Source organism: Chrysemys picta, chromosome 20, assembly GCF_011386835.1.
Source record: "Chrysemys picta bellii isolate R12L10 chromosome 20, ASM1138683v2, whole genome shotgun sequence".
Lineage (NCBI taxonomy): Eukaryota > Metazoa > Chordata > Testudines > Emydidae > Chrysemys > Chrysemys picta.
The window spans coordinates 1,682,081-1,703,170 of record NC_088810.1 but is presented as its reverse complement, the minus strand read 5'-3'; the positions used below and the strand labels follow the sequence as shown (position 1 = coordinate 1,703,170).

General features: G+C 60.1%; 2 protein-coding genes and 1 long non-coding RNA gene across 3 annotated transcripts; all 3 read left to right on the top strand.

Annotated features, from left to right (window-relative positions):
• The first annotated feature begins 2,576 nt into the window (after window positions 1-2,576).
• On the top strand, window positions 2,577-10,319 carry LOC101939619 (C5a anaphylatoxin chemotactic receptor 1-like). The gene is made up of 2 exons (XM_005312307.4): window positions 2,577-2,749; window positions 6,909-10,319. The coding sequence occupies exons 1-2, from the start codon at window positions 2,714-2,716 to the stop codon at window positions 7,914-7,916; spliced, it is 1,044 nt and encodes a 347-aa protein (XP_005312364.2). The 5' UTR covers window positions 2,577-2,713; the 3' UTR covers window positions 7,917-10,319.
• LOC135976738 (uncharacterized) lies at window positions 2,757-4,934 on the top strand. The gene is made up of 3 exons (XR_010594037.1): window positions 2,757-4,284; window positions 4,335-4,358; window positions 4,903-4,934. It is a non-coding gene; the product is annotated as an uncharacterized LOC135976738 (long non-coding RNA).
• A 6,651-nt stretch (window positions 10,320-16,970) lies between the features above and the next one.
• On the top strand, window positions 16,971-21,088 carry LOC101935887 (chemerin-like receptor 1). The gene is made up of 2 exons (XM_042846716.2): window positions 16,971-17,124; window positions 19,227-21,088. Exon 2 carries the CDS (start codon window positions 19,235-19,237, stop codon window positions 20,273-20,275), a length of 1,041 nt encoding a protein of 346 aa, XP_042702650.2. The 5' UTR covers window positions 16,971-17,124; window positions 19,227-19,234; the 3' UTR covers window positions 20,276-21,088.
• The last annotated feature ends 2 nt before the right edge of the window (window positions 21,089-21,090 follow it).

Below are 21,090 nucleotides of genomic sequence, written 5' to 3'. Positions count from 1 at the left end.
GTCATAGCTGGACTGGGAACACAGGCAAGGGCGGGGTGGGGGGGTGTAATATTCGATCTCTGCGTGGGGGGGGTGCACACATGTGTCAGTTGTGACTGTGTGTGTGGTAGAAAACTCGAGCTTTCTGTGTGTGCTGATGCGTTGTGTCTCAGTTGTGACATTGTGTGTGTGTGTGTTTGTGATGACGTGAGGGATTTTCTTAGAGCTTTGCATGAGCACGGTGTGTGCCTCAGTTTCCCTGTGTGCTGTGTGTGTAAAGGGGAAGGGAGAGGAGGGTTCTTGTTGCAGGGGACCAGGTGTGACGTTGCCTAGCAGTCAGGACCTGGACAATGGCCTGGAGATGGGGGACCAGCGACTGGTGACCAGGAGGCCCCCCCACCTTGGAAGCCAGCCGGTTCTGGCCAGTGGGGGGACAATTGGCTGAGGAGAGGGGGCAATTTAGCTAGACAAGCAATGTGATCTAGTGAGTAAGGACATAGGGCTGGGAACCAGGACTCCTGGGTTCTCTCCCTGGCTCTGGGAGGGGAGGGGAGTCTAGTGGTTAGAACAGGGGGGCCTGGGAACCAGGACTCCTGGGTTCTTTCCCCACCTCTACCACCAACCTATTGTGTGACCTTGGCCAAGTCTCCTCCCCTCTTGCTGCCTCGGTTTCCCCTTCCAGCCTTTGCCTATTGAGACTGGGCGCTCTCTGGGCAGGGACTGTCTCTGCAGCGCCTGGCACAACAGGGCCCTGAGCTCAGACCAGATCTCTAGGTGGCACCTTACTGTGAAATATACACCGTGAGCTGCTTGCACAGGTGGGGAAACCGAGGCGGGGGGATGGCAGTAACATGGCCGGTTTCTCACAGGGAGTCTGCGGCAGAGCCGGGAACAGAACCCAGGAGTCCTGAGTCCCAGGTGCCTCAGCCACAAGCCCCCGGCGCTACGCGGCGCCAGAAGAGACACAACGACGCAGCATCAATTAAGACGCTTCGTCAAGGGAAATCCAGGCCAAGGCCACAAGGCGCTGCCAGGCCCAGCCATGGCCGTCAGGAGGCACTTGTGTTGCAGTTGGGCCCCTGCTCAGGATCGGGGCCCCACTGCGCCAGGCGCTGCACAGATGCATTGCAGGAGACCATCCCTGCCCCCAAACCAGCGGCACCAGTATAGCCATTATCCCCTATGAGGAGCTAAAGGAGTAGCTCCATTTGCTGGCAGCGCTAGTGTAGCTGTTATCCGCCCTGTGCACCAGCCCCTAGAGGCGCATGCTGCTCTCCTTTGCCCCCAGCATCCTGGTTCCTCGTCCGTCAGAGACCTCTACACCTGCGGAGGACGTAGGAGACCCAGGAGATCCAGCCCCCCAGGCCTCCATCACCCCTACCCCCACCCAGCCCCCTTCAGGAGACACCAGCTTGGGACTGCCTATGCTGAGCCCTCCCCCCGTCCTCTTGTGACGTTATGAGTGTAATAGAATATTTCACTGGCAGGTAACAGGACCAGAAAGAGTTAATTAACTCAGACTGACCTGACCCATGGGTGAACCTTAAGGACTGGTTAGGAATAGAGCTTTGAAATGCAGCCGGCATTGTTAGAGATCTCAAGGGTAGATGTTTGCTCAGGGCTTGCGATGGAAGCAAACAAGTCTTGTCTATTGCTATCACTTTGATTCAAAGATCAAAAAGGGAATATTAACATTTAGGAAGACACTTGAGGGAAATAGTATTATTGTCTCTCTGTCTCTTTGAAGGTTGTGGTGACCTGGATCTGAACTGTTTAATGGATAAATAACCCTGTGCTAATTGCCAGGATGTTTGGGAGAAGGAGAGTTAGGCCTATTGTTTTCTCAGGCCAAAAGGCTGCTGGAAATGTATAAAAACCCTGGGACACGATCCTGCTTCATCTCAGATCTGCTTTGGGTTTCAAGAGGGGGAAACCTTAAGTCACAAGGATTGAGATCCCCAGTCACTGCCTGGAGTCACCCTGAATATGGACATGGGACTGTAACCTCTGGACTATTTCTAAAAGGACTTTTGGCAACTACACGCTCATCTCTGCTGTGTCTGAACCTCAAGCATTGAATTCAAGTCTGTCTGTACATTGATCTTTTAACCAACTCTCTCTCTTTTCTTTTTTAATACATTTTAGCTTAGTTAATAAGAATTGGCTATAGCGAGTATTTTGGGTAAGATCTAAGTTGTAATTGAACCTGGGTGTGTGGCTGATCCTTTGGGGTTGGAAGAGCCTTTTCTTTTATATGATGAGATCAGATTTTCAGTAATTAACATCACATCTGTGTCTGGACGGAGGCCTGAGGCCGGGCACTTTAAGGGAACTGCGTTGTTTGGACGTCTGAGTAACCAGTGAGGTACTACAGGAGCTGTTTTGGGCTGGCTGGTAAATCTAAGTATTGGAATATCCACCAGCGTCTGGGGTTTGTCTGCCCCGTTTTGTTTGCAGTTCACCCTAATGGAGTGACCTCAGCTGGCTCCCCCGGGCGGCACCGTCACACCTCCACACCTGAGATCTCCCGCTCCCAGCCCTGCCTTGCTCTGCTCTCCTGGGGCGGGGACAACGCTCCCCCCCAGAAGGGGCGCATCTAATCGCTTTCTGCCAGTGCCCTGGCGTTACTCAACTTCTTATCTTCCACGCTGCCTGCACAGCCCCAGCCCCAGGACTGCAGACAGCGCTGAGAGGAACAAGCTCTGGTCTACCTCCAACCACAGCTCCCGGGCCCATGGCGTCCCCCTTCCCCACCAGGAGCTGGGGGCAGGTAAGTCCAAGCCTTCATTTGACAGAGATTGCAGGAGCCGGCCATGCAGCAGGGACAGCCGTCTACCAGCACCAGAGATGGGGATAGCCCACGTCTCCATCCCTCCCGGCAGCCCAGACAGAGAGAACCCAGAGACCTGCCCCAATATCCAGCCAAAGAGGGTCCCCAATGGAACCCAGAGTCCCACTCCCCTCCCAAAACCAGGGGTAGAACCCAGGAGTCCTGGCTCCCAGCCCTCCCCCTCTAACCACTAGACCCCACTCCCCTCCCAGAGCCAGGGAGAGAACCGAGGAGTCCTGAGTCCCGGCCCCACCTTTTCTAACACTGGAGTGCAGGTGTGCATAGGGGGCAGCAGCTAGGACTCCTGGGTCCCTCTCAGCAGGCTGCTGCCCCAGCACTGGGCATGCCCAGAGGAGTCAGGCCCCCAAGCCAGCCTGTGGGTCAGGTGAAGCCCAAGGGCATTGGAGCGCACCTGTGTCCCGGAGTCCCCGGGCGATGCTCTGGACCTGCTCCCCACAAAGCCAGGCAGGACTTTGGGGAGCCTCCTCTCCCTCGGCGCAGACTGTCTTCAGGGCAAGAAGCTCACACGGCTTCACCTCCTGGGTCTGACCTTGGAGCTTTCAGCATATGCCCCTCCGTGCGCTTCCCACAGCGAGTCCGCCCCGGCGGGGTCCTGGGGCAGCCAGAGGGTCCTGCACCCCCCACTTCGCAGTCAGACGTGACTCTCGGCCAGCCAGTAACACAGAGGTTTATTAGACGACAGGAACACGGTCTAAAACAGAGCTTGTAGGTCCAGCGAACGGGACCCCTCGGCCGGGTCCATCCTGGGGCCCAGCGAGCCAAACAACCCCGTCTGCCCTTGCTTCCCGTTCCCAGCCAGCCCCAAACTGAAATCCTCCAGCCTCTCCTCCTCTGGGCTTAGTCTCTTGCCCGGGCCAGGAGGTCACCTGATCTCTTTGTTCACCTTTAGCTATTCCCTTGCAAGTGGGAAGGGCCCCGGCCATTTGTTGCCAGGAGACAGAGTGTTGGCCATTTATGCGCACTGGCCTTTATCCCACCACCTAGAGACTTAAGAAATGCATAGGGGAAACTGAGGCACACACACATTATTCAGAGGAAACATTAAGAACAGTCCCACTTCATCACAACCTGTAAACAGGGACTCATCCTCAAGTGGGCGGGGGTCTCCAGTGGGGTCCCGCGGGGATCGGGTCATGCTCTGCGCTAGTTACTGCTGGGATCAGTGTCTGGGACGGGAACATCAAACCCTCCCAGCTAACATCAGCAGAGGGGGGGTCTCCCCTGGGGAGCAGCGACTCCGGAACAGATCTGGGGCGATGGCGGAAAGTCGGCTGGACTGGGGCTAATGCTCCAGGGGTTTTGCCACCCCAAGTCTGAGAGGGACTGAGGGACTTCCCGCTGAAGAGCCGGATGTGCCGCCCCTTCCCCTTGGCTGCCCCAGGCATCTGCTTGCTGCGCTGGTGCCTGGAGGGATAGGATGGGCTGCGTGTCGGGAGTGGGGGGCACTGGCAGAGGTGGGGGGATAGAAGGGGCTGCAGGTCGGGAGTGGGGGGCACTGGCAGAGGTGGGGGGATAGGAGGAGCTGCAAGTCGGGAGTGGGGGGCACTGGCAGAGGTGGGGGGATAGGAGGGGCTGCAGGTCGGGAGGGGGGCACTGGCAGAGGTGGGGGGATAGAAGGGGCTGCAGGTCGGGAGTGGGGTGCACTGGCAGAGGTGGGGGGATAGGAGAGGCTGCGTGTGGGGAGTGGGGGGCACTGGCAGAGGTGGGGGGATAGAAGGGGCTGCAGGTCGGGAGTGCAGGGCACTGGCAGAGGTGGGGGGATAGGAGGGGCTGCAGGTCGGGAGTGGGGGGCACTGGCAGAGGTGGGGGGATAGGAGGGGCTGCAGGTTGGGAGGGGGGCACTGGCAGAGGTGGGGGGATAGGAGGGGCTGCAGGTCGGGAGTGGGGGACACTGGCAGAGGTGGGGGGATAGGAGGGGCTGCAGGTCGGGAGGGGGGCACTGGCAGAGGTGGGGGGATAGGATGGGCTGAGTGTCGGGAGTGGGGGGCACTGGCAGAGGTGGGGGGATAGAAGAGGCTGCAGGTCGGGAGTGTGGGGCACTGGCAGAGGTGGGGGGATAGGAGGAGCTGCAGGTCGGGAGGGGGGCACTGGCAGAGGTGGGGGGATAGGAGGGGCTGCAGGTTGGGAGTGGGGGTGCACTGGCAGAGGTGGGGGGATAGGAGGGGATGCAGGTCGGGAGTGGGGGGCACTGGCAGAGGTGGGGGGATAGGAGGGGATGCAGGTCGGGAGTGGGGGGCACTGGCAGAGGTGGGGGGATAGGAGGGGCTGCAGGTCGGGAGTGGGGGCCACTGGCAGAGGTGGGAGGGATAGGAGGGGCTGCAGGTCGGGAGTGGGGGCCACTGGCAGAGGTGGGAGGGATAGGAGGGGCTGCAGGTCGGGAGTGGGGGCCACTGGCAGAGGTGGGAGGGATAGGAGGGGATGCAGGTCGGGAGTGGGGGGCACTGGCAGAGGTGGGAGGGATAGGAGGGGATGCAGGTCGGGAGTGGGGGGCACTGGCAGAGGTGGGGGGATAGGAGGGGATGCAGGTCGGGAGTGGGGGGCACTGGCAGAGATGGGGGGATAGGAGGGGATGTAGGTCGGGAGTGGGGGGCACTGGCAGAGGTGGGGGGATAGGAGGGGATGTAGGTCGGGACGGGGGCCACTGGCAGAGGTGGGGGGATAGGAGGGAATGTAGGTCGGGAGTGGGGCCACTGGCAGAGGTGGGGGGATAGGAGGGGATGTAGGTCGGGAGTGGGGCCACTGGCAGAGGTAGGGGGATAGGAGGGGATGTAGGTCGGGACGGGGGGCACTGGCAGAGGTGGGGGGATAGGAGGGGCTGCAGGTCAGGAGTGGGGGGCACTGGCAGAGGTGGGGGGATAGGAGGGGCTGCAGGTCGGGAGTGGGGGCCACTGGCAGAGGTGGGGGGGATAGGAGGGGCTGTGTGTCGTCAGCAGTAGGGTAGCCAACGTGCTGATTGCACAAAACCGAACAAACTAGTCCTGTCCCCTGCCCCGCCCCTTTACCGAGGACCCGCCCCTTCCCTGAGGCCCCGCCCCCCACACTCCATCACCCCCTCCGTCCGTCGCTGGCTCTCCCCCACCCTCCCTCACTTTCACTGGGCTGGGGCAGGGGGTTGTGCTGCGGGCTCCAGCTGGGGCTGTGGGCTCTAGGGTGGGGCCGGGGATGAGGGGTTTGAGGTTCAGGAGGGGGCTCTGGGCTGGGGTAGAGGGAGGGAGTGCAAGGTGCAGGCCCCAGAAGACAGTTAGGGTGCGGGAGGGAGCTCGGGGCTGGGGGTGGGGGATGAGGGGTGCATATTCCAAGCGCGAATTTGGCTGTGGGCTCCAAGAGGAGGCTCAGGGCTGGGGTACAGGAGGGAGTGCGGGCCCTGGGAGGGAGTTAGGGTGCGGGAGGGGGCTCAGGGCTGGGGGTGGCGTGTGTGGGGGGAGTGCAGGTGGCAGGAGGGAGTGAGGGTGCGGGAGGGGGCTCAGGGCTGGGGGTGGCGTGTGTGGGGGGAGTGCAGGTGGCAGGAGGGAGTGAGGGTGCGGGAGGGGGCTCAGGGCTGGGGGTGGCGTGTGTGGGGGGAGTGCAGGTTGCAGGAAGGAGTCAGGGTGAGGGAGGGGGCTCAGGGCTGGGGCAGGAGTTCGGGGTGCGGGCTCCGGCCAGGCGGCACTTACCTCAGGTGATTCCCAGCCGGCAGCGCTCCCTGCCTGCCCCGGCTCCGCGCTACTCCTGGAAGAAGCCGCCATGTCCGGCTCCTAGGCGCAGGGACGGCCAGGCGGCTCTGTGCGGTGTGCACTGCCCACTCCCACAGGCACCTCCCCTGCAGCTCCCGTTGGCCGTGGTTCCTGCAGGCACCACCCCCGCAGATCCCATTGGCCGCAGTTTCCAGCCAATGGGAGCTGCAGAGCCGGCGCTCAGGGCAGGGGCAGCACACGGAGTCCCCCTGGCAGCCCCTGCGCCTAGGAGGCGGATATGGAGGTCGCTTCCGGGAGCCGTGCGGCGCTGGGGCAGGCAGGGAGAAAACCGGACGCCTGGCAGTCCTAGTTGGGAGTGAGGGGCACTGGCCGGGCCACATGCTAAAGCAGTCACTTCTCCCCAGCTTTCCGGCAACGTCACCTCACCCGTGGCCAACAACAGCACCATGCCCACTTCCAATGTCCTCGACCAGCTCTCGGTGGCCATCTTCGTGGTCTCCTCCCTGCTGGGCACGGTGGGCAACAGCCTGGTGATTTGGGTCACCTGCTTCCGCATGCGCCGGACGGTCAACTCGATCTGGTTCCTGAGCCTGGCGCTGGCCAACCTGCTCTACTCCCTGCTGCTGCCTTTCTACGCCGCCAAGACCGCCGCGGGCAATCAGTGGGCCTTCGGCAACTTCCTCTGCAAAGCCGTCAACTCCCTCCTCTTCCTCAGCATGTTCACCAGCGTCTTCCAGCTGACGCTCATCTCGGCCGATTGCTGCCTGCTGGTGGCCCATCCCGTCTGGGCCCAGCGGTTCCGCACGCCGCGCTTGGCCTGGGGGGCGGCCGCCGTGGCGTGGCTGCTGGCCGGGGCTTTCTCGGCCCCCTACCTGGTCTTCCGGCAGGTGACCTGCCGGGGCGAGCGCTGCTTTTGCATCAACAATTTCGGGGACGAGGCGACGAGGATGGCGCGGCAGCAGGCCATGATCATGGTGCGGTTTGTGGCTGGCTTCCTGGCGCCGCTGCTGGTCATCACAGCCTGCCACGTGGTCATGATGCTGCGGGCCGGGCACCGGGGCCGCCGGCCCAACCGTACGGCCAAGGTGGTAGCTGCCGTGGTGTTGAGTTTCTTCTTCTGCTGGCTGCCCTACCACGTCTTCAACTTCCTGCACAGGTCGCCGAGCAATCGTGCAGCCTTCAAGGTGGGCTCCTCCCTGGCCTTCAGCCTCACCTGCCTGGGCTGCTTCCTCAACCCCCTGCTCTACGCCTTCCTGGGCCGCCGCTTCCAGGAGGGGCTGCGGGGCAGCAGCCGCACCCGCTGGCTGGAGGCCGCCATGGCCGAAGACTCGATGGGCTCCGGCAGCGGGCGCCGGAACAACCGCTCACTGGGCTCCACCACCCCCTCCGAGCTGCGGATAATGCAGCCGTGATGGGGCAGGGGGAAGGGGCCAGGGCCCCGTGAGGGGTGGGGGGCAGCTGTGGGAGGGCACCGAGCAGGGCATGCTGGGAGCCCAGAGCCGCACCAGATCAGTGCATCCTGGGAGCCCAGGGCTGTGCTGGAGCAGTGCATGCTGGGAGGCCATGGGACATGGCGGAGCAATGCATGCTGGGAGCTGTCATCATCTCCTTGGGCTGCGCTGGAGCAGTACATGCTGGGAGCCCAGGGCCTCGCCAGAGCAGTGCATGCTGGGAGCCCATGGGCCACACTGAAGCAGTGCATGCTGGGACACCAGAGCCTCGCCAGAACAGTGCATGCTGGGAGCCCATGAGCTATGCTGAAGCAGTGCATGTGGGGAGCTGTCGTCATCAGCATGGGCCATGCTGAAGCAGTGCATGCTGGGAGCCCATGGGCCATGCCAGAGCAGTGCATGCTGGGAGCTTATGGGTCACACTGCAGAGGAGCATGCTGGGAACTCTTGCCCTCATTGGCCACACCGGAGCAATAACAGGCCACGCCCCTTCCCCATGCTGCAGGAACTCAGTGATACTCACTGGCTGCCACCCCACAGGGTGGGCGGGGCTGTTACATGGCTGTGGCCATGGTAGTTGCCATGGATACCACCACCTGGCCACCATTTTGGGGCCTGATTTTCAGACCGGGGTGGAGTGATTCCTAAAACCAGGCTCTTTTTATACAGACGGCTCAGATCTACTTTTGTTACATTAACCACCCCATTGGTTGGTGTATCCTTCCACCAATTAATGTAGTCCGTCCAAAAAAAAAAAAAAAAGAATTCTGGGAATCCAGCCCACTTTACACAGGAGCCGGCTCTACTTTCAAAGGACAGCTACCGAGTATCCTTCCACCACAAAAGTAGTCCCTCAAAACTGGACCCTTTTTATACAGGAACTGGATCTACTTTCAATAGATACTGATTGTGTGTCCTTCTGCCAAAAAAATAGTCCCTCAAAAAAATAATAGCTGAAAACCAGGCCCTTTTCGAACAGAAGCCCTGTGACGTTCCTCCATTACTTGTGTGTGTCCTTCCGCCAAACAACAAAAGGTAAAATAGCCCCTTAAAAATCTGAAAATCAAGCTCCATCATATTCGGGTACCGGGACTACTTCCTTTGTCATCTTCTTGCACTCTGTTTTGTGGCCTTCCACCACAACTATAGTCCCTGAAACACACATGGGAAAGTTGTGCCCTTTAAATACAAGGGCTGGGCCTTATTACGCCCCCTTCTGTCCTCTTCCACTCAAAAGAAGTAGTCCAGTCCACCAAACAAGTAGAGATCATCCCCTTATCTCCTTTGTATCCTATCCCCGGCAGATGAACGCCAGCAAAAATAGTCCCTCCAATAAGCATCCTGAAAGTCATGCTCTATGTTACAGGCTAGAACTTCTCTGTCCTCTCCCTGAGCTTTGTATCCTTCCGCCGTCTCGGCAATAGCCTCTCCCAAAAAAGGCCCCATAACCACTAGACCCCCCATTCCCCTCCCAGAGCGGGGGAGAGAACCCAGGAGTCCTGGCTCCCAGCCCTCCCTGCTCTAACCACTAGACCTCACTCCCCTCTCAGAACTTGGTATAGAACCCCGGAGTCCTGGCTGCCAGCCCGCCACTCTAACCCACTAGCCCTACTCCCCTCCCAGGGCTGGCAAAGGGAGCCAGGGTGTCACGTTATTGATTTGAACTGGGACCATATAGAACATGGTTGCAACCAAGGTCCTGTAGTGGCACCAAATCTTGTATAAAGGGGGTCAAATGAGGTGTCTAAGACAAGATTATGGTTGGCTGGTTATGATTATGCTGTCTATATGCGTGTAGCAATTTTGTAGTTGAAGTTATGAATATTGGCTCTAAACTGTCTGTATTTCAAACTTATGCTATGCTTCTGAGAGACATCCCAGAGAAGTTGGTGTTAGCTCTGCCTAGCCTGCTTGATGGCCCATTAAGGACCATCAGCTATACAATGGACCCATTGAGAGAAGGCAGATACGCCTTGTAACTCAGCAAAGTATGCAGGAACTGGCCCATGTGATTCCAGACTCCATTTTGCTTTAATTTTCCACAGTAGGAACAAAGAGGTGTTCTTACACCTGGAAAGGACATAAAAGGCTGATGCCTCATCTCCATCTTGTCTTCAATCCTGCTTCTTACCTCTGGAGGGACTTTGCTACAAAGGGAAGCTCTACACAGAGGATTGAATGACCCATCCCAGCAGGGGATGTTCCAGAGACTTGATTTGAACCTGCAGTTTATTCTCTCTCTGCTACAAGCCTGAACCAAGAACTTGGCCATTACTGTATGTACCTGATTCCATTTAACCAATTCTAGCTCTCATCTGTATCTTTTTCCTTTTATGAATAAACCTTTAGATTTTAGATTCTAAAGGATTGGCAACAGCGTGATTTGTGGGTAAGCTCTGATTTGTATATTGACCTGTGTCTGGGGCTTGGTCCTTTGGGATCGGGAGAACCTTTTTTCTTTTACTGGGGTATTGGTTTTCATAACCATTCGTCCCCATAACGAGTGGCACTGGTGGTGATACTGGGAAAGTGGAGTGTCTAAGGGAATTGCTTGTGTGACTTGTGATTAGCCAGTGGGTGAGACGAAAGTCTTCACTGTCTGGCTAGTTTGGTTTGCCTTAGATGTGGAAAGACCCCAGCCTTGGGCTGTAACTGCCCTGTTTAGGAATTTGTCCTGAATTGGCACTCTCAGTTGGGTCCCGCCAGAAGCGCATCGTTACACAGGGGTCTCTTCCCCAAGGCATAGCGGATGGGATGGGCTCCGGCCTGGTTGCCACAGGGAGGCAGAAGACCTCTGGTTTCAGATCTGGAAAGGGGAAGCCGAGGCCCCTGCTCTGGGGCCAGGGGAGTTTTTCACCAGAGGATGAAGCAACCCAACTTCCCATCCCACCGGTTGGGGAGGAAGCGAAAGCCCAGGGCAGAGGTGGGCGAGGGGTGGCAGAGCACCCATGGAAAAAAAATAGTGGGTGTTCGGCACCCACCGGCAGCCCCACAGATCAGCTCCTCCCCCTCACTCCCAGCACCTCCCGCCCACCGCGGCTTGGGAGAAGGGGTGGAGTAGGGGTGGGAAGAGGTGGAATGGGAGGTGGGGGTAGGGGTGCAGTTGGGGCAGAGCGGGGGTGGGAAGAGGTGGGAGGGGAAGAGGTGCAGTGGGGGTGGGGCCTGGGGTGGAGCGGGGGTGGCAAGAGATGGGGAGGGGGTTTGGGGGAAGGGGTGCAGTGGGGGGCGGGACCTGGGGCGGAGCGGGGGTCGAGCACCCCCCGGGAACTGAGGCAGAGAAGACACCCCAGCCAAGACCAGCCCCGCGCCCTAAGGTCTTGCCATGCAATGGGGAGCAGTGCATGCTGGGAATGCTCCTCCCCCCCCTTGTCCATGCTGCAGCAGTGCATTCTGGGAATCCTCCCCCTCCCCAGTTGGTCACACCTGGCTCCTAAGTGAGCCCTGCCCTGTATATGCGCCTGCTCCGCCCGGACACCTGGGTTCTCTGCTGCCGGCCCTGCCCTGTGTCTCCACCCAGTGATGAGCTGCCAAAATCTTAACAACCGGTTCCCTACCGGGTCTTCGGCGGCGGGTCCTTCAGTGCCGCCGAAGACCCAGAGCGAGTGAAGGACGTGCCGCCGAAAACTCGGCGCGCCACCCAGTGAGTACAAGCCCCACGTGGTTTTTTACGTGTTTTTTTAAGTCATCCCTGCTGGGGCCCCGTCGAAATTGTTCAAATCGGGCCCCGCACTCCCTAAAGCCGGCCCTGCACATCGGGGTTGTAAAATTGTATCGGGGGGCCAGGGCGGGAAGGCTGTGCCTCCCAAAACAGACTGTCACCCCCATCCGACCCCCACCCATGTCCTGCCCCCGACTGCCCCACTCAGAACCCGCAACCCAGCAACCCCCCCGCTCCTTGTCCCCTGACCACCCCCTCCCGAGACCCCCCTGTCACAGAGTATGGGGGACTCAGGGTCCTGTACCCCCGGCTTCCTGCGATTCACCACGACTCTCAGCCAGCCAGTAAAGCAGAAGGTTTATTCAGACGACAGGAACACAGTCCAAGACAGGTCTTGCAGGCACAGACAACAGGACCCCCCGCAGTTAGGTCCATCTTGGGGTCCCTGGACACCCTAGCCCACCTTGGGAGGTCAGAGCCCCGTCTGCCTCCCAGCCAAGTCCCTAAAGACCACAGTAAGAACAGTCCCAGTTCGTCACAGGGAGGAAGGCCTGTAACAAGGGGAAAATGGCTTTAGGACCCTTGCCCAGCATAGAGGAGCCCTTCCAGAGGGTGGCCAAGGTTAAAAGGGGGGCTCTGAATCACCAACCTCCAGACTGGAGCGCTGGGAGAAGACCACAGCCCAGTTGGAACCCCAGGGGTATTGGGGTGGGAAAAGGGCACAGGCCGCATAAACCTTCCCACATGCGAACTGCGAGTGCCATCGAGCAACCCCGACTTAAGGGCGGGCGTGAACCTGGAGGGGCCTGGTGTAATTCTCACCAAGGAATGGGAGGGATGCGGGGGCATCCCCGGGAATGGGGGTAGGTTCGAACTTCTTCGGATCACTGGCTGAAGTGACCCCGCTCAGTTCGGTCTCGAAGGGGGGAGAGATGTGACGAACTGGGACTGTTCTTGCTGTGGTCTGTGAATGCTGACAGGGGAGTGTGGCTAGGATAGTCTGCATTGGGGGATGGGAGACTGACCGACTGTATCATGAGAACCCAGGAAGGGGTTAGAGGCCAGGTGACACCTTTGCTGCGAAACTGAACAAAGGCTGTGGGAGGGGTCGCTGAAGGGAGAGTTTCAGAGCTGGCTGGTGGAAGGGCTGGGAGGCAGACGGGGCTCTGACCTCCCAAGGGGCTGGGGCGCCCTGAGACCCCAAGATGGACCCAACTGAGGGGGGGATCCTGTTGTCTGTGCCTGCAAGACCTGTCTTGGACTGTGTTCCTGTCATCTAAATAAACCTTCTGCTTTACTGGCTGGCTGAGAGTCATGGTGAATCGCAGGACACCGGGGGTACAGGGCCCTGAGTCCCCCATACTCTGTGACACCCCCACCCTAACTGCCCCCCAGGACCCTCCGCCCTACCCATCTCACCCCGCTCCCTCTCCCCTGACTGCCCCAACCCCATCCAGAACCACCCCGACAGACCCCCGGGACTCCCACGCCTACCCAACCCCCCTCGTTCCCCGTCCCCTGACTGCCCCGACCCCATCCACCACCACCCCGACAGACCCCCGGGACTCCCACGCCTACCCAACCCCCCCGTTCCTCGTCCCCTGACTGCCCTGACCCCATCCACCACCACCCCGACAGACCCCCGGGACTCCCACGCCTACCCAACCCCCCCCGTTCCTCGTCCCCTGACTGCCCCGACCCCATCCACCACCACCACCCCGACAGACCCCCGGGACTCCCACGCCTACCCAACCCCCCCGTTCCCCGTCCCCTGACTGCCCCGACCCCAACCACCACCACCCCAACAGACCCCCGGGACTCCCACGCCTACCCAACCCTCCCGTTCCCAGTCCCCTGACTGCCCCGACCCCATCCACCACCACCCCGACAGACCCCCGGGACTCCCACGCCTACCCAACCCCCCCATTCCCCGTCCCCTGACTGCCCCGACCCCATCCACCACCACCCCGACAGACCCCCGGGACTCCCACGCTTACCCGACCCCACCTGTTCCCCGTCCCCTGACCGCCCCCCCAGAACCTCCACCCCCTCCAACCACTCCCTGCCCCTTATCCAACCCCTCCTCCCAGCCCCGGCCCGGCCCCCTTACTATGCTGCTCCGGGCAGCGTGTAGGGATGTTATTTCTTGACTTTAGCAAAGCTTTTGATACTGTCTCCCACAGTATTCTTGTCACCAAATTAAAGAAGTATGGGCTGGATGAATGGACTGTAAGGTGGATAGAAAGCTGGCTAGATCGTCGGGCTCAACGGGTAGTGATCAATGGCTCCATGTCTAGTTGGCAGCCGGTTTCAAGCGGAGTGCCCCAAGGGTCGGTCCTGGGGCCGGTTTTGTTTAATATCTTTATTAATGATCTGGAGGATGGTGTGGACTGCACTCTCAGCAAGTTTGCAGATGACACTAAACTAGGAGGCGTGGTAGATACACTAGAGGGTAGGGATCGGATACAGAGGGACCTAGACAAATTAGAGGATTGGGCAGAAAAAAACCTGATGAGGTTCAACAAGGACAAGTGCAGAGTCCTGCACTTAGGACGGAAGAATCCCATGCACTGCTACAGACTAGGGACCGAATGGCTAGGTAGCAGTTCTGCTGAAAAGGACCTAGGGGTCACAGTGGACGAGAAGCTGGATATGAGTCAACAGTGTGCTCTTGTTGCCAAGAAGGCTAACGGCATTTTGGGCTGTATAAGTAGGGGCATTGCCAGCAGATCGAGGAACGTGATCGTTCCCCTTTATTCGACATTGGTGAGGCCTCATCTGGAATACTGTGTCCAGTTTTGGGCCCCACACTACAAGAAGGATGTGGAAAAATTGGAAAGAGTCCAGCGGAGGGCAACAAAAATGATTAGGGGTCTGGAGCATATGACTTATGAGGAGAGGCTGAGAGAACTAGGATTGTTTAGTCTCCAGAAGAGAAGAATGAGGGGGGATTTGATAGCAGCCTTCAACTACCTGAAGGGGGGTTCCAAAGAGGATGGAGCTCGGCTGTTCTCAGTGGTGGCAGATGACAGAACAAGGAGCAATGGTCTCAAGTTGCGGTGGGGGAAGTCCAGGTTGGATATCAGGAAAAACTATTTCACTAGGAGGGTGGTGAAACACTGGAATGCATTACCTAGGGAGGTGGTGGAGTCTCCTTCCTTGGAGGTTTTTAAGGCCCGGCTTGACAAAGCCCTGGCTGGGATGATTTAGCTGGGAATTGGTCCTGCTTTGAGCAGGGGGTTGGACTAGATGACCTCTTGAGGTCCCTTCCAACTCTGATATTCTATGATTCTATGATTCTATGATTCTATGCCGCGCGGACACTGGAGCTCGCAGCTCCCCTCCCGCCCCCCGCTCAGAGCGGCAGGAGCTGCAGAGCTGCCCAGAGCGCTGGCGCCGGCGGCGCGGTGCACTGCCGCTCTGCGAGGGGGGGAAGCGGGAGAGGGACCGGGGAAGCCTCCCCCACTGGGAGCTCAGGCGGGCCGGACAGGACGGTCCCGCGGGCTGGATGTGGCCTGCGGACTGGAGTTGTTTGCCCACCCGCACACCCCTTTAACAGCCGCTTCTACACCAGCTTCTAAATTTAACAACCGGTTCTTGCGAACTGGTGCGAACCGGCTCCAGCTCACCACTGTCTCCACTTGCTCCACCCAGACACCTGGGTTCTCCGCTGCTGGCCCTGCCCGAACCCCACGGCTCCCGCCCTGATGCGCCCCCCTCCCCCGGCCCCCATGCTGGCAGCAACAGGCAGTGCCCCCCACCCCCAGTTCTCCTTTTTGGTGCATCCTCACACGTTCTGCTCTGGTTGGGGGCCAAATCCAGGGGGCGGGTGACACTCTGGCGGCCGCTGGGTTCCTGGAAAATAAGCTCAGAGCCAGAGACAAGCAGACGGGACCGGTGGGCGCTGCCTCCCCAGATAATGGACCAGGCGGCCACGCCACCCTGGGCCCCACCAGCCTGGGCTCCACACAGCCCCTGTCATGGCTGGACTGGGAACACGGGCAGGGGTGGGGTGGAGGGGGTGTAATATTCAATCGCTGTGCGTGGGGGGCGGGGGTGTGCACACGTTGTGTGACTCCGTGTGTGGTAGAAAACTCTAGCTTTCTGTGTGTGTGCTGATGTGTTGTGTCTCAGTTGTGACGTGTGTGTGTGTGTTTGTGATGAAGTGAGGGATTTTCTTAGAGCTTTGCACGAGCATGGTGTGTGCCTCAGTTTCCCTGTGTGCTGTGTGTGTAACGAGGAGGTGGGAGGGGGTTTGTAATTGCAGGGGACCAGGTGTGACGTTGCCTAGCAGTCAGGACCCAGACAATGGCCTGGAGATGGGGGACCCAGCGACTGGTGACCAGGAGGCCCCCCACCTTGGGAGCCAGCCAGTTCTAGGCAGTGCAGGGGGCAATGGGCTGAGAAGAGAGGGGCCCGGGGACCTGACAGGGGGGGACAAAGAAGGGAAGAGAGGGGCCCAGGTGACCTATTTACCTGGGACTGAGGACAGAGGTGGGGCTGGTGGGGGAGGGGATTTAGGGGGCTGGGCTGGAAGGAGGGGGCTGGGCTGGGGACAAGGAACAGCCGGACCCATGGGGACCGGACAGACCCAGCTGGCCAGGCCCGAGGGCCCTGAGAACTGCCTGGGCTGGGTCCAGACGTTCAATAAACCTGTGTGACGCTGGCAGACTCCCTGCAGCTAGAGATCGGGGGGCATTGCTCCCTCTGGGGGTGGGAGCCCGGGGGCACAGAGCGAGGGGCTAGCCCTACTCCCCTCCCAGGGCGAGCAAAGGGAGCCGGGGGTCTCTTTCCCTGGGCATGGCGGGCGGGCCGGGCTCCAGTCTGGCTCGCAGGTGGCAGGAAGAAGACACCTCCGGTTTCACATGTGAAAAGGGGAACTGAGGCCCCTGCCCCCCCGGGGAGTTTTTCACCAGGGAAAAGAACCCGGCTTCCTGTCCTACCAGCTGGGGAAGAAGCGAAAGCCCAGGGCAGAGGTGGGCGAGGGGCAGCTGGGGGATGACAAGATGCCCACCAGGCAAGACCATCCCAGCGCCCTAAGGCCTTGCCATGCCAAGGGGAGCAGTGAATGCTGGGAACTCTCCCCTCCCCCCCCTCCCCGCTTGGCCATGGTGCTGCCGTGCATGCTGGGAGCTGCCTGACACCTGTGCATTGTGGGAATCCTCCCCCTCACAATTGGTCTCACCTGGCTTCTAAGCGAGCCCTGCCCTGTGTCTCCACCTGCTCCGCCCGGACACCTGGGTTCTCCGCTGCCGGCCCTGCCCTGACCCCACAGCTCCCGCCCTGATGCCCCCCGCCAGCCCCCATGCTGGCAGCAACAGGCAGTGCCCCCCCCCCCCGCCCCCAGTTCTCCTTTTTAGCACATCACTCCCCCAGCACGTCCGCTCTGGCCGGGGCCCAACCCCGGGGAGGGGGGCAGGGGGAGTGACCGTCTGGCGGCCGCTGGGTTCCTGGAAAATAATCTCAGAGCCAACGACAAGCGGACGGGGCTGGCGGGCGCTGCCTCCCCAGGTAACGGGGTGGGTGGTCACGCCAGCTGGGCCCCACACAGCCCCTGCCATGGCTGGACTGGGAACACGGGCAGGGGCGGGGTGGGGGGCGTAATATTCTATCTCTGTGCGGGGGGGGGTGTGTGCACACGTTGTGTGTCAGTTGTGACTGTGTGCCTTATAACAATCGCTCCGTGTGTGTTGTGTGTGCATGCGTTGTGTGTTGTGATTGTGTGTGCATAACACTCTAGCTCTGTGTGTGTGTCAGTCGTTACTGTGTGTGTTATAACATTCTAGCTCTGTGTGTGTGCACACGATGTTTGTCAGTTGTGACTTTTTGTATGTGTTATAACAATTGCTCTCCGTTTTGAGTGTGTGCACATGTTGTGTGTCAGTTGTGACATGGTGCATGCATTATAACACTCTACCAGTGTGTTTGTGTGCATGCATGTGTGAGCATTGTGTGTCGATTGTGACACTGTGTGTGTTATAACAATCGCTCTGTGTTTTTCTGTGTGTGCACACGTGTGTCGGTTGTGACAGTGTGTGTGTGATAACAATCGCTCTGTGTTTTTCTGTGTGTGCACACGTGTGTCGGTTGTGACAGTGTGTGTGTGATAACAATCGCTCTGTGTTTTTCTGTGTGTGTGCACACGTTGTGTGTCGGTTGTGACACTGTGTGTGTGATAACAATTGCTCTGTGTTTTTCTGTGTGTGTGTGCACACGTGCGTTGGTTGTGACACTGTGTGTGTGATAACAATCGCTCTGTGTTTTTCTGTGTGTGTGCACACGTTGTGTGTCGGTTGTGACATTGTGTGTGTGATAACAATCGCTGTGTTTTTCTGTGTGTGTGCACACCTTGTGTATCGGTTGTGACATTGTGTGTGTGATAACAATCGCTCTGTGTTTTTCTGTGTGTGTGCACACGCGTTGTGTGTCGGCTGTGACATGGCATGTGCATTATAACACCCTAGCTCCGTGTGTGTGTGTCTGCCCTGCAGCTGGACAAGTGCTGCCCCATCGGGGTCAGACCGCCCCAGGCCAGGCAGCAGGGGGAGCCAGGGGCTGCGGGGGGCGGGGGGTGCCCCCGACTCTTGGCTATTTTTCAGCGCTGGCTGGAGCGAAGTGAGGGGGCATCTGGCTGTCCCCCAGTGTAGACAGACCGGTGGGGGGGGGGTCTGTTGTGCCGTTCTGGGGGGCCTCCGAGGATGCTCCAGATGCAAGTTGGGACAGGGCTGGGGGGGGGGGGGGGGAGCTGAGATTTGTCTTGCTTGTGCTATGCCGATGGTTGGGCTCTGCTAGCTTTCGGGGAGTGGGGGTGAGTCTGGACCATGTCCCTGTTCTGGATAAGTGGGAGGGCTGGGTCTGCCCCGCATAGAACCCAGGAGTCCTGGCTTCCAGTACCCCCCACCCACTCCCCTCACAGAGCCAGGGAGAGAACCCAGGAGTCCTGGCTCACAGTACCCCCCACACACACACTAGCTCCCTCTCCCCTCACAGAGCCAGGGAGAGAACCCAGGCGTCCTAGAAGCCCTGCACAGGGTTATTTCCCCTTTTCCTGGTTGACAGGCACCATCCCAGCAGCAGCCGCAGTGCCAGTCGGCGGGGGGGCGGGGTGCGGCCGTGATAAAAGCCAGGTGTGGAAGTTGGCACGGTGCCCTCTGTCCGCCCACAGCTCGGGACACTTGGCAAGGAGCCAGACGTACCCCCCCGGGCTGCCACCGGTAGCTCCACCGCTCATGGAGTGCGTGGCTGGGAGCCCAGAGATGGACAAAGGAAGGCGGGGAAGACGTGGGGTCAGCCTGGCCATGCAAATAAACCTGGCCCCACCTCCAGAGAGGGTTGCTGTGAACCCTTCCCTGGCTAGGGGGCACCGGCCCCAGGGCAGGGACTGGCTGGCTCAGTGGGGCAGGGAATGGGGAACGGGGCTTTTCCCCTCAAGAGGGCACCAGCCCAAATCGGGCTCCAGGGTGGGGGACTGGCTGGCTCAGTGGGGCAGGGAATGGGGCATGGGGCCTCTCCCCTCTCGGGGGCACCGGTGCTGGTCCAGCTCCAGCGCGGGGGACTGGCAGGCTCTGGGAACAGGCCTCCCCCCACTCTCAATCTCTCTCTCTCTGTCTCAGGTCCCGTCATGGAGGCCAATGTCTCCTCCGGTCTCTGGCTGACCAGCCCTGGTCCTTCTGCCAAGGCCAAGTCTGACCTGAACGCCGTCATGGACCTAGTCCAGGTCGTCTTCTACACCGTGGTCTGTGTGGGGGGCTCGCTGGGCAACGGGCTGGTGATCTGGCTCACAGCCCGCCGGGCCGGCCGCTCCATCAACTGCGTCTGGTTCCTCAACTTGGCGGTGGCCGACTTCATCTTCTCAGTCACCCGGGTGGTGCCCCTGGTGAAGAACACCTTCTACCGCGGGCACTGGCCTTTCGGCGCCTTCCTGTGCCAGGCCACCAGCTTCATCAAATACCTCAACATGTTCTGCAGTGTCTTCCTCTTGGCGGCCATCAGCCTGGACCGCCTGGCGGCCGTGGCCTTCCCGGTGTGGTCCAAGAACCGCCGGGGACCCCGCCTGGCGTGGGCGGCCGCTGCCGGGGCATGGGGGGTGGCCGCCGCGGCCAGCCTGCCCTTCTACCTCTACCGCAACCTGGTCCCGGACGGGAAGACCCACGGCCTCAAGTGCTCCTTGACGCTGGGAGAAGGACCCAAGCTGATGCTATATCTCCTCCGGCTGCTCTGTGGCTTCCTGGCCCCCTTCGCCATCATCCTGGCCTGCTACGGGGCCCTGGCGGCCGTGTTGAGGCGGCGCCCGGCCACCATCCGCTCCAGGAAGCCCTTCAAGGTCATGGCGGCCATCGTGGTGACCTTCTTCCTCTGCTGGGCCCCCTACCATCTCTTCCTCCTCCTCAAGCTGGCGGGCGTCAAGGGCCAGGCCATGGCCGTGGGGCTGCCTCTCGCCTCCTCCCTGGCCTATCTCAACAGCTGTGCCAACCCCGTCCTTTACTTCTTCATGGGGCTGGACTTCCGCCGGGCGCTGGGCCGGACCACCTTGGCCGGGGCCTTCCGCCGGGCCCTGCTTGAGGACATGGCCTACTCAGCCAGGTCCCACAGCTGCAGGAAGGAGGCAGCCTCCTCCGTGGACGGGCTGGCCCAGAGCTCGGTGGCCCCCAACCTGGCTTGAGAGACCCCGAGGGAGCGGGGCCTGTGGGGCCGAGGGAGACAGAGACTGAGTGAGGTGGGGGCCGTGGCACGGACGGCAGTGGCGAAGAGAGCAGTACAGAGACACATGCCAAAGGAGCCCCCAGCCATCCCACCGCAAACGCCAATGTGCTTCTTCCTGACCGGAGACCTGCGGACGTCCCCAGAGCAGGGACAGCGGCAAAGAGGGCTACACACACACACACACACACACACACACACACACACACACACACACTCACAGCGCCCCCGCCCATAGCCTTTATCCATCCCACTACCCCCACCAACGTGAGTGCAGCTGTCCTAGAACCAGACTCTGGTTCTGTCCTAGAACCAGACTCTTCCATCCACCCCCAAAGCACTCGGATAAAGAGCTCCACAAACACAGCCTCTGCCCACCCCCAACACAGACACACACACACACACCCTCATGTGCGCACAGCCCCTCCCACACCCAGCCATGAGGTATCCCACCGGCCCCACCAATGTGCTTCCCTGTCCTAGAGAGACTTGTCTGTGGGTCTGCAGAACAGACAGCAGCTTGGGTAGGGGTGAACAGTCCCACCCTCCCTTCCCACCCCCCAAATGGTCCCCCCCACACACAGATCCACCCTGTGCACACCCATCCATCCCACCTCTACCACCAATGTGCCTCTCATTCTCTTAGGGCCTGGCCCTTCCTACATCCCCCCAGGGCGGGCGTCCAGCCAGGGGGCCGGGTTGTCCCAGTGGCAGTTTGGTCTGAGTCCCCACAAACTCATACCATGGATCATCCCATTAAAACAACGGCTTCTCCTT

Bases quoted from the DNA above. Each gene is read 5' to 3' on its own strand.
- LOC101939619 (XM_005312307.4), top strand. From the start codon at position 2,714: ATGGCGTCCCCCTTCCCCACCAGGAGCTGGGGGCAG. The intron at 2,750-6,908 runs GTAAGTCCAAGC...ACTTCTCCCCAG, and splicing joins CCACCAGGAGCTGGGGGCAG to CTTTCCGGCAACGTCACCTC.
- LOC101935887 (XM_042846716.2), top strand. From the start codon at position 19,235: ATGGAGGCCAATGTCTCCTCCGGTCTCTGGCTGACCAGCCCTGGTCCT.